Source organism: Lathamus discolor, chromosome 14 (assembly GCF_037157495.1).
Source record: "Lathamus discolor isolate bLatDis1 chromosome 14, bLatDis1.hap1, whole genome shotgun sequence".
Taxonomy (NCBI): Eukaryota; Metazoa; Chordata; class Aves; order Psittaciformes; family Psittacidae; genus Lathamus; species Lathamus discolor.
In genome coordinates, this window is record NC_088897.1 from 10,500,870 (window position 1) to 10,513,865 (window position 12,996).

Here is a 12,996-nt window from a genome sequence, read left to right on the forward strand (position 1 = left end):
GTCGGAAAACTTAGGGCTTTGCGGTCTTTTTGTTGGAGAACAGGAACAGGAATTTCCATCTGCTTTGGACAACGAGGGCAGTTTGAGGCCTTCCTGGACAACATAGTTTTAGTGTCCAAATATACCCCTGATAAGGAAAACAAAGCTTAGCTTGGACAAAACCACCACTCCCTTATAGTCTAGCTCTCAATCCCATGACTCCTTCCACTGTTCTTCCAAACAGTCCTTGCAAGAGGGGGGGAACTGGGTTTGGTAATACTGCTGTGCTATCTTGTTATAGGGGTTGTCTTCAGGCAAAAGTGGATAAAATTGCTTAAAAAAAGAAGATTTAAGGTCTTAAACTTATTATAGGACAGATGAGAAAATAATCCGCAAGAAGGAAGTGTTTTATCAGTTTAGGGTTGCATACCTGTAATAAGGGCATGGCAAAATGAAGTCACTATCTTTCGGACAGGGCATGAAGTTAATAATACATCGAGTATTACTGACCTTTAAACAGGAGGAGTTTGTGTTTCTGTCATTGTGGAGTTGGGGTGGTTGTACCAGAAGGTGGTGGAAGAATCCCTTCTGGCTGTGGGATAGGATCAGAATGAGGGGCAGATCCTCTTGGAGGCAGGAAAACAAAGAGGCCCCTTGCTCTGTGGCTTGGTTTTCCCTATGATTTGTGCTATGAAGACAGCCTGAGAAAATGGCTTAGCAGATACTGTGTGCTATTTTACTAGCTGGGTTACTAGTTGTTTTTCTGCCTAGGGATGGACAACTTGTTCCTTTTGCTTCCCCTCTCCTCCTCCAGATAGGCTGAGACTTCTTTTCCTCCCAAGTGCTCAATGTTGGCAGTTTCCCCTTAGATTGGGTTGGAGAAGACCTTAAATCTCCAATGTCCTTTTTTTTGTCATCTGGCTGCTTGCTTGGTGCCAAATAGGATTTTAGAAATCTTTAGCATTTCTAGGACTTCTGTTCTAGCACATTTGGGATTTCCTGGAGATCCGTGCTTGCTTTAATACCTATGTCTGCAGTGACCCTCGGAGCAGGAGGATCCACCTGGGAGCTGTGTGTTAGGAAAAAGGCTTTTTGTGATCTCTGGGGAAAACCAGCCAGAGCCAAGAAGCAGCTGTGTTTGTGGAGCTCCTGCTCCCAGCTCCCTGCTGTTAACTGTCATTGCTGGAGATTGCTTTAGGTTGGGGTTATTTGGCGTTAAATCAGTGCCCTGCCCTGGTGACAGCCACCGGCTCTTCTGTAACCTGCAGCTCTTGTGCTCTGCAGATGCTGTTTTCTGGGGTGTGTATTTAGGCCACTGCTTCCAAGAAGAGATTTTTTGGTGCCTGGTAACAGACCTTTGGATCCTTTGCCGTTTCCTGCCTGCAGCTCCTGAAAGCAGCCTGTTGGCAGCAATCCCGCATGCAGGGATCCGGGGCTGGGTGTGGGGATGGATGCTCTCTGCAGAGCAGTGCAGTGCTTGCTGCCTCTGCTCGGGGTTCACCACCAGCATCATTGGTACTGCTCCCTGGCCGGGGTTATGTGAGGACCTGGAGACTGCACTGCATAGGAAGCTCTGCAGTGAGACAGAGGGATGATAAACAGGCAGATGGATCCTCCAGTGTTCCTGCACAGGAATACTTGCGTTGTAAACACGCCGGCCCTGCCGTGACACAAGCCAGATTTGCTTGCCTTATATGCTGCTCCTGGGAAAGATGGATTTGTTTTCCAGCAGGGGAAGGGGAATGTGATGACAGCGTTTGCTTGCTCAGGCTCCGTCTGATATTCTCTGGATGATTTTTGCTCAGCAGCATCTCTAAACAGACAAAATGCTGGTTATGCCTTTAGTCCTAGAAGGCTCCCGCAGTGTCCTGCTTTGAGGCCCTCTGAGGCTGATGTGGTAGCGATGCCCATGTGAATTTGAGGATGGAGTGACCCAAAAAAGGAGGTGGGAGGGGATTCTGCTGTCATCCTGCAGCAGAATCTCGGTGCATTGACCAGCTTCAGGAGGTAGCAGCCAAGCTCTCAGCCTACCACTTCAGAGCTTCTCCCTGTAACCTCCAGCTTGCAGGCCAGCATTAGTGATGGAAACTGGTTAAATTACGGTGGTTTGGGAAAATGGGGAGCTCCTCCTTTCCCAAGAGGGTGGGAAGGTCTTTGTGCTCTGCCTGCTGCACTCTGCTTTTGGGTCCTGAGTGGAAGCAGGAGCTGGAGAGCCAGCCTGGGAGTGCTTTTGGTGTGGAGGTGGCAGAATTGGATGCTGTGGGCTGCTTCTAGCTGTGCCTACAGAGAGCTTTGCTTTCCCAATAGATCCTTGCAGAACCAGCCTGGTCTGCTCTCAGCAATGCCATCATGCCTGGTAGGAGCCCAGGCAGTGAAGTGGGGAGGTGGCAGGAACATGAGGTGCTATTGCCTGCTGCTTGATGCAGAGTTCAGCAGCTTCAGACCTGCGCCAGGCAATAAAACCTTGGATATTCAGTGTTTGTGGTTGCCTTCCTGCACCTCCCTCCTAGATAGTATGCTTGGGCATGCAGCTGATGCAGAAATAACCAGCTTTAGCCCCTCTCGACAAGAGAGTCGGCCTTCATGGAAGGAGACAGCAACCTAGCTTGAAATGGAAACTCAAAACGGCAACACAGGTCGTGTTTGTCTCTGCTCCTTCTTGTTGCAACAGGAACTTTCCGGTCTACTGCAAAGCTCTGGGTGCTGACCCAAGGTGCATAAACAAACCTGGCAGCTCAAGGTGTTGCAGGGTGTGCACCCATCACAGTCTGTGTCTAACAGCTCTTTGGTATAAAGAGGGTGATGTGTAAAAGAACTTGGCCAGGAAAGGTGGTGGTGGCTATGGACTTAGGGTAAGGAGCTCTTAAAGAAAGCACAAGGGCAAGAGCAAACACTCCTGTGCTAAAGGTAACTGATGCCAAGTATGCTGCCAGTCTGGAAAGAAGCAGTGCCATTAAGCCCATAACTCTTGGACTGTCGATATTCCCTGCTGCTGCAGGCTTCAATGCGACCTGATGAGCTAAGTCATTCTTGAGTAAAACTGGCTGCTTCAGACTGTGGTATCCGGGAGTCTTAATCCTAAATACCAATATCTTCTCAAGAAAGCCTCCTTCCCTTCCCTGTTTCAGCCCATCTTTTCCTTCCCCAGCTGCCCAACATGTTCGGTGACCTCCGTTCCACGTTCATTGCCCTGATGATTGGCTCCTACGCTTCCTCTGCCGTGACTTTTCCAGGAATCAAGGTGAGGCTGTGGGATAATGACTCACGACCGGTGCTGTTTGCTGGCATCTTGCACCATTTAGCAATGATACAGCAAGGAAAAAGGGGCTCTTTGTTAAACCACTTGGAGATGTGCATTTGCAAGATTCAGTTCCCTTCTGTGTTAGAGACTGCCCAAGTGGTGGCCACAAGAATGCAACAACTACTGCAAAGAGAAGGGTCTTAATAATAGACACTATTACTACTATTACACTACCAATAGACAGTAGTGTTTTAAAGGTGGTAAATAACTGACAAACTAAAGATCTTTTTTTATGAAAGATTGGGGTTTTTATGCTCTGAGGAATGTATATATAGATGTATTTTTAATACCCATGTGTATTTAATCTGTGTGATTGTTAATGGTGGTTGGCTTTGAACACAGAGTGAGCAAACTGCACTGGAAGGACAGAGGAGATGGTCACTTGGGCTGCCTTGGTGGAGCAGTAGTGGCTCTGAACCAAGGCGTTTCATTGCAGAGTTAACATAAAGGGGATATAGTAAAGGTGAGCTTCAAGTGGGCAGGGAAGTTCTTGCTGGCTTTCCAAGGACAAATGCATGTTATTCCAGCTATAACTGCTGTTAAAGATGTGCATACACCTCTCTTCCTAAACCTGCATGTCACAAACCTGGCTTTTGTTACTACTTGAGTTAAAGCCATTTTAAATGTAGGATGTTCTTTCCCACTGCTTCCTCTCAGTCCTCATTCAAAGACTGTTGAAGTATCGTTCTGCTCTTACAGCCAAAACCATATTCTCTTGTGATTTCCAGGTTATATATGACTTTGGGGTCTCCTTCATCCTTATTCTGCTGGTCTGGGCAAGCTGTGCAGGATTAGTTTTCCTCAACTGCTTCTTCAACTGGCCCCTGGAGCCTTTCCCAGGACCAGAAGACATGGACTATTCGTAAGTGTCCTCTAGACTGGCCTGGAGGGCTGATCCCATTCTTAATCCTCTAGGAAGTCCTCTCACAACTCATTTGGAGTGGTGGACAGGGAACTCCCTTGCATGTTGTTTATTGCTGCCACTTCTTAGGCTGAGGATTTACGTCTGCCATTAGCGTTATGTCTTGACTGGTGGATATCTGTGGGAAGTGAAACTTTCCAAAGCATAGGAATTACAAAGGAAAAATGATCTGTCAGTAGTCACAAGTATTTCTATATTGACCTATGCCAAACTGGCCCTGGGGAAGTATCTCTGTGCTCTGGATCCAGACCATTTGTAGGCTTGTCGATGGAAACTAGCTCATTAAATCCACGCATAGCCTTTCATCCTGCAGCTTTAACTGCCTCTGACTCCTTGCCCTGGGTTGCAGCTCTCATGCTCTTTGCTACCCAACAGGGTGAAAATCAAGTTCAGCTGGCTGGGATTTGACCACAAAATCACTGGGAAACAGTTCTACAAGCAAGTGACGACCGTGGGGCGCCGGCTCAGCGTGGGGAGCTCCATGAAGGGCCCCAAGGAGCCGACAGCTTTGCAGGAGAACAACAAGCTCTGCCTGTCCACAGTGGACCTGGAAGTGAAGTGCCAGCCTGACAATGCAGGTGTGGTTCTAGGAGTGGGATGCTTGTGTTGGCCCAAGGCCTCTTGGCCTCTCTGTTGGCTCCAGACCTGTTTGTAAGAGATATACGTGACCTGTGCATTGCCAGGGCCATGTGCCAACCACCAGTATTTAAACACAAGCTCAGCTATATAGGGAATCCTGTCCTTATATACTTGCTTAAATGTACCATATGGTGTTGCCAGCGGTGGGGACAACAGTGTGGGTGATTGGTGTGGCTGCAGACGGACAGTGCATGGTCACTGCTGTCTCTTAGACTGTTGCCATCGTGACCAAGCCCTTCCTTACTCAGTGGTATGGCAAAAGTAAATGGTTTGAAGCTTCCTTTTGCCTTCTTCAGAGACTCTGTTATTCCTTCTGCAGCTTCTCCGTCCTTCATGAAGAGTGTCTTCAGTCCTATCTTGTTGCTCAGCCTTATCACCATGTGTGTCACTCAGCTGCGGCTCATCTTCTACATGGGAGCCATGAACACCATCCTTGAGTTTCTGTCTGGAGATAAAGATCAAGGTAGGGTTAACCTGAAAACATTGATCCGCTTCCTTGGAAGTGGGACCTGACCTAGACCTGGTCCTTATAGGAGGCCAGCAAGCCTGATTACTCAGCAGATACACCGTGTATAGCCATTAGTGGTGTCAGAGTGCGGCTGACAGCTGCTGGTAGGGTCTAGTGGAAGGCTGGAACTAGCCCAGGACAGCAGGGCAGGGAGGTAGACACTTGAATGTCAAGCTAATTTTAGCCCTGTGCCTGTTAAAACCCTATTCCATGTTATTTCCCCAGATGGGCTGTTGAAAGCAGCCTCTGGGGCTGCGCTGTGATAATTGTTTTCATGGGAAAGCCTATTTCATCAGGTGTTTGCCTTGGTTATCCTAAGCAAGCACAAAGGACGGCGTAGCTGACTCCAGTGACTAATGGCTGGACTGAGAGGTGTCTCAGCCCAGCAGCTGCGGGTGGGAGAAGTGAAGTCAGGGCTGTTTTGTGCAGCTTGTTGTGTGCTGGGGAGGCTCAGGGGCACTCATTGCCCTGGCCTTGTATTTATAGCTCTGATTGAGTACACGGAGCAAACGGGAAGGAATACATTAGCTTGCTGTTGTTGAAAATACGCAGGATTGCAAAACAGGACTTAGCCTTATTTTTTTTCCCCCCGCCCCTGTGTGTGTGTCCTTTGTAGTAAGATCCAGTTTGGACTTGTTAAATCTGGATTGCATGAAGCTGATAAATCAAGAGGCACGCCTCTGGAAAGAGGAGTGAGCTCTGGGGGAGGGACGGAAACTGGGAAACTCCAAGTGGCCTGGCATTGCCTGAATCGCTTTGTTTCTTGAGCCTTTGACAGCCTGCAGCATTCAGCTCTTTATCTCCTGGCTCAAGAGCTCATTTAGACATGAAACAGTAAACAGGACAAACTCCACGCCGCCTGCCTTGCCCAACACTGCTTCGGTTTCTGCTTACCTTGTAACTCTTCCACCCGGATTCTTTCCTTTTCCCCCCTTTTCCCCTGGCTTGCTTTGGTTATTTCTCTTTCATTTCCCCCCTCTCCTTCCCTCCTTGGTATTTTAGACTTATATATGTGCTGCCAATTCTCTTTAGATGAAGTTCCCTTGTTATTAAAGGGATTGTCCCTTGGGTGTCTTGCATTTTCTCTGTGCCACCTTTAAGATTTCTTCCCGTTTTCCCTCTCCTCCCCCTGCATTAGCCTGGGCTCACAGTGCAGTCCAATGTCTTAGTGTTTCCATAGCATCAGCAAAACAGTGGTATTGTCTAGTCGCAGCAGCGTCAGGCTGTGAGAGCAGTTCCAAGGCATGTGGAGCTCTCTGGACTGTCATCTGTGCAGATCAGGAGAGGGTGGGATGCTGCTCCCTTGCATTCCTTGTTCTTCTTGCAGTTGTTTACTTGAACATGGTTTTGTTTAAAGAGCTCCCTCCACCTGCAATTGCTCTTGGGAGCATTCAGCAAGGGAAGGGGAGAGTTGAGTCAATCCTGCAAGTGTGATGGTCAAAGGAAACGTGAATATTCCTGAGCAGGAGAGAAGGATGTGGGGAAAATCACTCGGGAAGTGAAGTCTTTTAAGCTGCAGTGGGGCACCGTGTCCTTGAAGCAGTTATGGTGACTTAGACCATGTTGTAAAACCTAGACATGGACAGAGCAGTCAGCATGTAAAAACCCCCAAAAGATGGGGGAGAAGCAAAGGAGTTTGGTAGTTCTGTAAATCATCCTGTAACTGTTAAAGGCAGGCAGGAGAGGGTAGACCTGATGGCTAGAAGCTGAAATCTGGCTGCATCTTTACTGAATTGTCACCTTGCCTTCAAATCTGGTAATACTTGGAGACCTTGGGTTGTATGAGGTGCTTGCTTAGGAGAACTTTGAGGGAAAGACATGTAGAACAGTGGATGTAAAGGGCTGTCCCCACGTGTGCACCCTTTGTTTGCTCTAGTCAGGCTTCTGCTTCTGTCCTATCTACTTCTGGTGGTATTTGCTAGGTATTGTTTGCTTTATTTCTCCTTAGGAAAGGATGTTTTTTAAGATGATAGACAGATTGAGGAGGCCCAGTTTTATAGGAGCTAATATCGTCTTTTTTGGCTGATACCGTAGATTCCATTCCCTGCTTCACATTGGCTTCTGACCTTGCTGTTTAGAGCCCAAGATTAAGTGTTCAGAATGGCATGAAGAGGCCAAAGCATGACAGCATGGCTTGCTTCTTACCCTCTATTAAAAAATAACCAGACAAGAGCAAACCAGCTCCAGGAGTGCTTGTAGAGGGTGATGCCACCTGCCTCTCCTGGCTACAGCAGTTGCTATAATGAGATTGGGATGTGGGGCCACTTCAGGCCTTGCCTTTGAGGAGGTAATGGGGGCATGAATGTGAGGTTGGGGTTGGAAGTGCCTCTTGGTTCCTGTGCCAGCAACTGGAGCCAGGAAAGTATCATCAGGTGCCCTGCTGGGGTGTGCTGCAGCAGCTTAAGAGAAAGGCTTGTTGGAAACTTCTCTCCATTACCGAGATAACTCTGGTACAAATCCCGGCTCCAGTTCTTTGGGTAGGTCTGGAAATGCATTGGGAGGGACAAGCTGACATTCTTAGTTGTTTTTCTCAGCGCTGTAGCTGGTGAACGCTCTGTGCTGAGGTGGGCAGTTTCAGAATCCTTCCTCCAGAGCTGTGGTACACCAGTGACTCACCACACTGCTGTGTGATGCCCAAACCCATCACGTGGGCTGCGGAGAGGAAGTGGAAACAGCGCTGCAGGATGGGGGAACTGTTCAGTAACAGGAGGGGATGGCTTCTTCTAAGTCTGCTGGCATCAGCTTGCCCTTAGCAAGCTGTGTAGATGCTTCTCCCATCTTTAACACAAGGGGAGTTATCGTCAGTTTGAGTTTTTAATGATGCTGTAGGTATTTTTGCTGCTGATCTCCCCTTCCTCTGCCTCCAGACTTGCCCATTCAGCACCAAATGGGTTAGTCCTCACCTCCCTGGCCTGGCTTGTCCTTGCTGGAGCTTCCTGGCTGGAGAAGATGTAACTGCAGCTCCCAGCGAGGCAGGAGAGGGGATGACTAATGCAGGGTTGGCTGTGCAGGATGTGTTGCTTGTAAGAACTTTCCCTTTTGGTTCGAACCAACATAAACCTCACTGGCATTAAGCAGTAGCTGCACCCCGTTTCTGGAGCCATACCTGCTGTTGGGCTGATGCAGGATCACTACAATGGTTGAAGCAAGTGTGCCTGGTATGTCCACTCTAATGTCATGCCTCTGGGAGCCTAAATGATGGAATGGGGCTTTGGTACCTCGTGTCCTTAAGCCCGGCCTGGTAGTTGGTGAGTAGAGTGGGTCTGAGCTCTTAATGAGAGGTGATCTGTAGGGAGGAGCAGTTTCTTTTCTATTGCTGCTATGGTATCACTTGGACTGACAACTCCTTAAATCTCTCTTCCCTGCAGTGGCTCTCTACACTTCCATCTTTGGGGTATTGCAACTGCTGTGCCTGCTGACAGCGCCTGTGATCGGATACATCATGGACTGGAGGCTGAAAGAGTGCGATGATGGCTCAGAAGAGACTGAGGAGAGCAACGCTGAGCAGTGCGTAGTGTGCGCCACACGGGACACGCAGCCGCGTAGCAGGCCCCCCTCTGCTCTGCATAATGTGTGTTGTGATGAAGGACTGGAAAGGATGTTGGTTCTTCAGGATAGAAAGAAAGCCTGAAGGAAGACTTGATAATTGCAGAGGAAAGGACCAGACTGCCCTCCATGTCCACTGAGATCAGTCAAGAAGAGCAGACCTAACTCATAGCAAGGGGAGGTTCAGACTTCCCTTCTAGCCAAACAGTAAGAGTAACAGCACTGACATAATTGCCTAGATGTTCCTCAGCTTCCACTGATGGAGACCCCACCACCCCCTTAGGCAGACCTGTAGCCAAACCCATTTAGATAGAGTTGATGAGATACATGGAGAATCTTGCTGTGAGTTCCAGTAGCTGCTGAGCGTGCTTTTTGTAACACGGGTTTTGCTGTCCTTCCAGAAGTGACAAGAAAAAGAAGAAGCGCGATCGTCAGATCCAGAAGATCACCAATGCCACCAATGCCTTTGCATTCACAAACGTCCTCCTGGTTGGATTTGGAATCACCTGTCTTATTCCCAACCTACCCCTGCAGGTGAATAGGCCAAACGGATGGGGGTGATGGAGGGGCTGGTGTGTGTGTGTCCTGGCACAGTGACAGGCAGGACAGTGGCAGGAGGTCCTGTGAGCCAGCAGAACCAGCTAGAGGGAGGAGGGCTGGGAGACTTCTGTACTCCTTGGGTAACCCCAGTGTTAAGAGTTGAACCAAGCAGTACCATGCAGTTTACATCCCTTGAGGGGAGCCTAAAGAAGCAGCTGTAGTTAAAATGTCAGAGTTGATGCACCATTTATTCACACTCGAGCTGTGTAACCGCAAATACTTCCCTACCAAGATCCTCCCAGCAGTGTGGGTGCATTTAACCAGGGCTCGACATAAGCTGCTCATGGTTAGAAAGCTTGCAGAAGCATGACACTGATCTGTGCAGCAGGTTCTTCCTGCATCAGATGCTGCGCTCAATGGTACCCGTGGGATTATAAACCTGTAAGAATATTTACTTTGTGGCACCATCTGGTTTTGGTGGAGGAGTTTTAGGGATTTGATGTTATCCTCCAACGTGCCTTTATGACACAGGTAAACAGCCAGTTTGCTCATGCCTACGTGTTGTCTGCAATAACTTGTGGAAAATTAACTAAACCATCCCCGAGAGCAATCGGGAAGGATTGTGACACCAGCCATGGGTTGCTGGGACATGTCCTTGCAGCAGTGACATTACAAGTGAGATGGATCTTGTGTGTGCTTAACCTCAGTGGGCACTGCATCTTGGCCTTCGCTAAGTATAGAAAAGCAGAGCTTTTAGGAATACAAACTTCTCGTGCTGATCTTTGAGGTTCTGGTTCTGGGTTCATTGAGCCCACCTTTGTACTAGAAAGGAGAAGAGCTTTTAGGAGAGTTACGTTGGGGTATGGTACAACCAGGTGGGATCTAGGATGTGACACCTTTCTGCTTCTCTTTCCAGATTCTTTCCTTCATTTTGCACACCATCGTGAGAGGATTCATCCACTCGGCTGTGGGAGGCCTCTATGCAGCTGTGTAAGTCTCTGCTTGTCTACAGTATATGGCTGGCCAGGTAAACTGGTTTGGGATGATAAGCTGCTCACGTGAGAGGGGGATCAGGATGTGAAGTCTTGTGGTCAGAGGGGAAAAATGATGCAACTTGTTTCCTCAGTCACCACTCGCTATGATAATAGTTGGGCTGAAGTCCTAGCTGATGTTTTCCTTGTTCAGAAACAGCTAATCCCTTTGGCACAGCTACTGCAATGAGACAGGAACAGCTGTAAACAGGCCTCGGGTATGACACTAGGCTATTGACACTAAGGTTATATAGTAAAAACTCCAAGGCTTTTTTTGTCTTATAATGAGTAGCTATGCGTCTGGGTAAAACATTAACATAATACATTGCTACTGGTCTGCTCTGAAATCACATGGGTAAAGCATTGCTCAAGATCCCATTAGTGATGCCCACTCCCTTTCCCAGGACATCATCCATCCTGTTTCCAATGCACCAAACTATCAATAGCTGAATCTAAATACTCTCTTCCTTATGAAGCAATGGTTTTGGTTTTGAGAATAGATCTGCCCCTCTGTCCTGAGGAACAGAAAGAAGCTGTTATCCTTCAGATATTGTTGAGATGGGAAGGGACCTCTTGAGACCACTGAGTCCAACCCTCATGTTCAAGCAGGGTCAGCTACAGCATATTGCCCAGGACTGTGTCAATTGGGTTTTGAATATCTATGGATAGAGACTCCCCAGATTCCTTCTGTCAAGGGTTTTAGTCCCAGTGTCTGGGGAATCCAGACTAGAAAACCAGCCTAAAATTCTGCTTCAAAAACACACAAGATTTTGGTTCCCTGGCAGCTAGAAGTGAAATATTTTTGTCTTGGGCAAGATAAATGCTTGTTGCTGTACATATCCTCTTGCTTCTACACTAATCCTGTTTGACTATTGCAACTCTGGAACTTCCTGCACTGAGGCTTTTTTGCTTTGAGGGTGACCTCTTTGAATATTTCAAGGTTTGGACCCACTTCTTTCTTTCCAAGCTTAGGTTAACCTGACCCTTTTTAAACACTGCTCAGTCACGGATAGAGAACGATGTTTGGCTGTCCCTGAAATCTGTTTTCCATGAGCAGTATCTGATACTCAGCACTTCCCAATCAACAGTGTTGTTTAGTTTCACTTAGGACCAGACTTGTCCTCTAAAAAGAAAAACACACACCAACCTGTTGTGCAGGTTTCACTCACTTCTACAGGGAGCAAATTGTTACGACCAGATGACAGTGATTGCTCAGCCACAAATGCAATCATCTGGATAAAGAGGCCCTGCTTTTAGCTTGTAAATGTCAACACTCTTGTCCCTTTGCAATAGCAACAGTAGTTGTATAAGCACTTCCACCTGCCTGCAGTACAGCTGGGAAACAAAACAAGTGCTAGATCTGATGTTACTTAAGTTTGAGAGCTCAGGATCAGAATAGTCTGGAGAGAAAGGCACTGTGCACACCATGGGGTATAGCTACACACTCTATACAAAGAGGTAGTTATACGCGAGTCCAGAGGAGAGAAGTTCTTCATATTACGCATGTGTGGGGTCTGTGTTGTGTTGTGGGAGTTGACTGGGAATGTAATCTGACCGGGGTGATGTGAACAGTCAAGGTGACATATAATAATGCTGCTTTCTCTGTTGACAGATACCCCTCTACCCAGTTTGGCAGCTTGACAGGGTTGCAGTCGTTGATCAGTGCCCTCTTCGCCCTTCTGCAGCAGCCTCTTTTCATGGCATTGACGGGACCTTTAGAAGGAGACCCTCTCTGGGCAAGTTCTTCTCAAACTTAATGTCAAAGCTTAGTGTTTAAGATGATTTGGGCTCATTTTGTTGGAAACAAAAGACTCCTGGGCATGGACCAAGGTTAAAACCAGCTGGAATTTTAGTCTGCTGTTACCTTGGTGCTGTCCAAGAGACTTCCCTGTGTGTGGGTAATGATTCTCTGGGAGGGAAAACCATTAACCCTTATGCTGGTGTATAGTAAGGGAGTGAGAAGGCTGCAGGCGTGCTTTACGTTAACAGTTAGTGTGGCAAGTCAAAACCTGTGAAGTAAAAGCGAGTGAATCTGTGTGGACCTTAGTGCCATAGAAATACCCTTTCCCTTGTGAGCTATTACCTCTGATTACCAGGAAATTCGGGGTTGCTGATGCTAATGTCTGAAAAGCCAAGTGACTATTGAGGGTAGAGCTAATATTCTGTCTTGATGAGAGCCAGTTTGGGCAGCTCAATAAAATCATGACATGGGGAGGGTCTTGTAGCCTAGAAAGCAGGACTCTCCCCATGTGCCCACCCCAGTAGGCTGTTGCTGCCTGTTCTGTGGAGCAAAACTATTGCAGGCATGATCCAGAGCCTCCAACTCTTGCAGCATTTAGCTCCTACACGTGGTGCTCTGGGCACAGCAGTGCAAATGTAATCCTGTGGAGGTTGTTGTCAATACACTGAGCAGGGCGGCTCCCAGTTTGCCCACAGCTGAGTGACATGGGCTGGGTTCTGACACTGTGGCACGCGTGACTGGGTTGTATTCACAGCCTGCCTGAGTGTGTTTTGTCTTCCTTCCTTGCAG

The 12,996-nt window shown here is 47.9% G+C and overlaps 1 protein-coding gene across 5 annotated transcripts in view; it reads left to right on the plus strand.

The window, feature by feature from the left end:
• The window catches only part of SLC43A2 (solute carrier family 43 member 2), a 32,093-nt gene that overhangs the window by 13,778 nt on the left and 5,319 nt on the right, over positions 1 to 12,996 (plus strand). For all 5 annotated transcript variants that reach the window (XM_065694743.1, XM_065694741.1, XM_065694740.1 and 2 more), the window contains 8 exons: positions 3,128 to 3,220; positions 4,009 to 4,142; positions 4,578 to 4,780; positions 5,161 to 5,304; positions 8,718 to 8,856; positions 9,297 to 9,429; positions 10,352 to 10,425; positions 12,079 to 12,202. In XM_065694743.1, the coding sequence (XP_065550815.1) occupies positions 3,128 to 3,220; positions 4,009 to 4,142; positions 4,578 to 4,780; positions 5,161 to 5,304; positions 8,718 to 8,856; positions 9,297 to 9,429; positions 10,352 to 10,425; positions 12,079 to 12,202 (1,044 nt within the window). The remainder of the gene's footprint in view (positions 1 to 3,127; positions 3,221 to 4,008; positions 4,143 to 4,577; positions 4,781 to 5,160; positions 5,305 to 8,717; positions 8,857 to 9,296; positions 9,430 to 10,351; positions 10,426 to 12,078; positions 12,203 to 12,996) is intronic.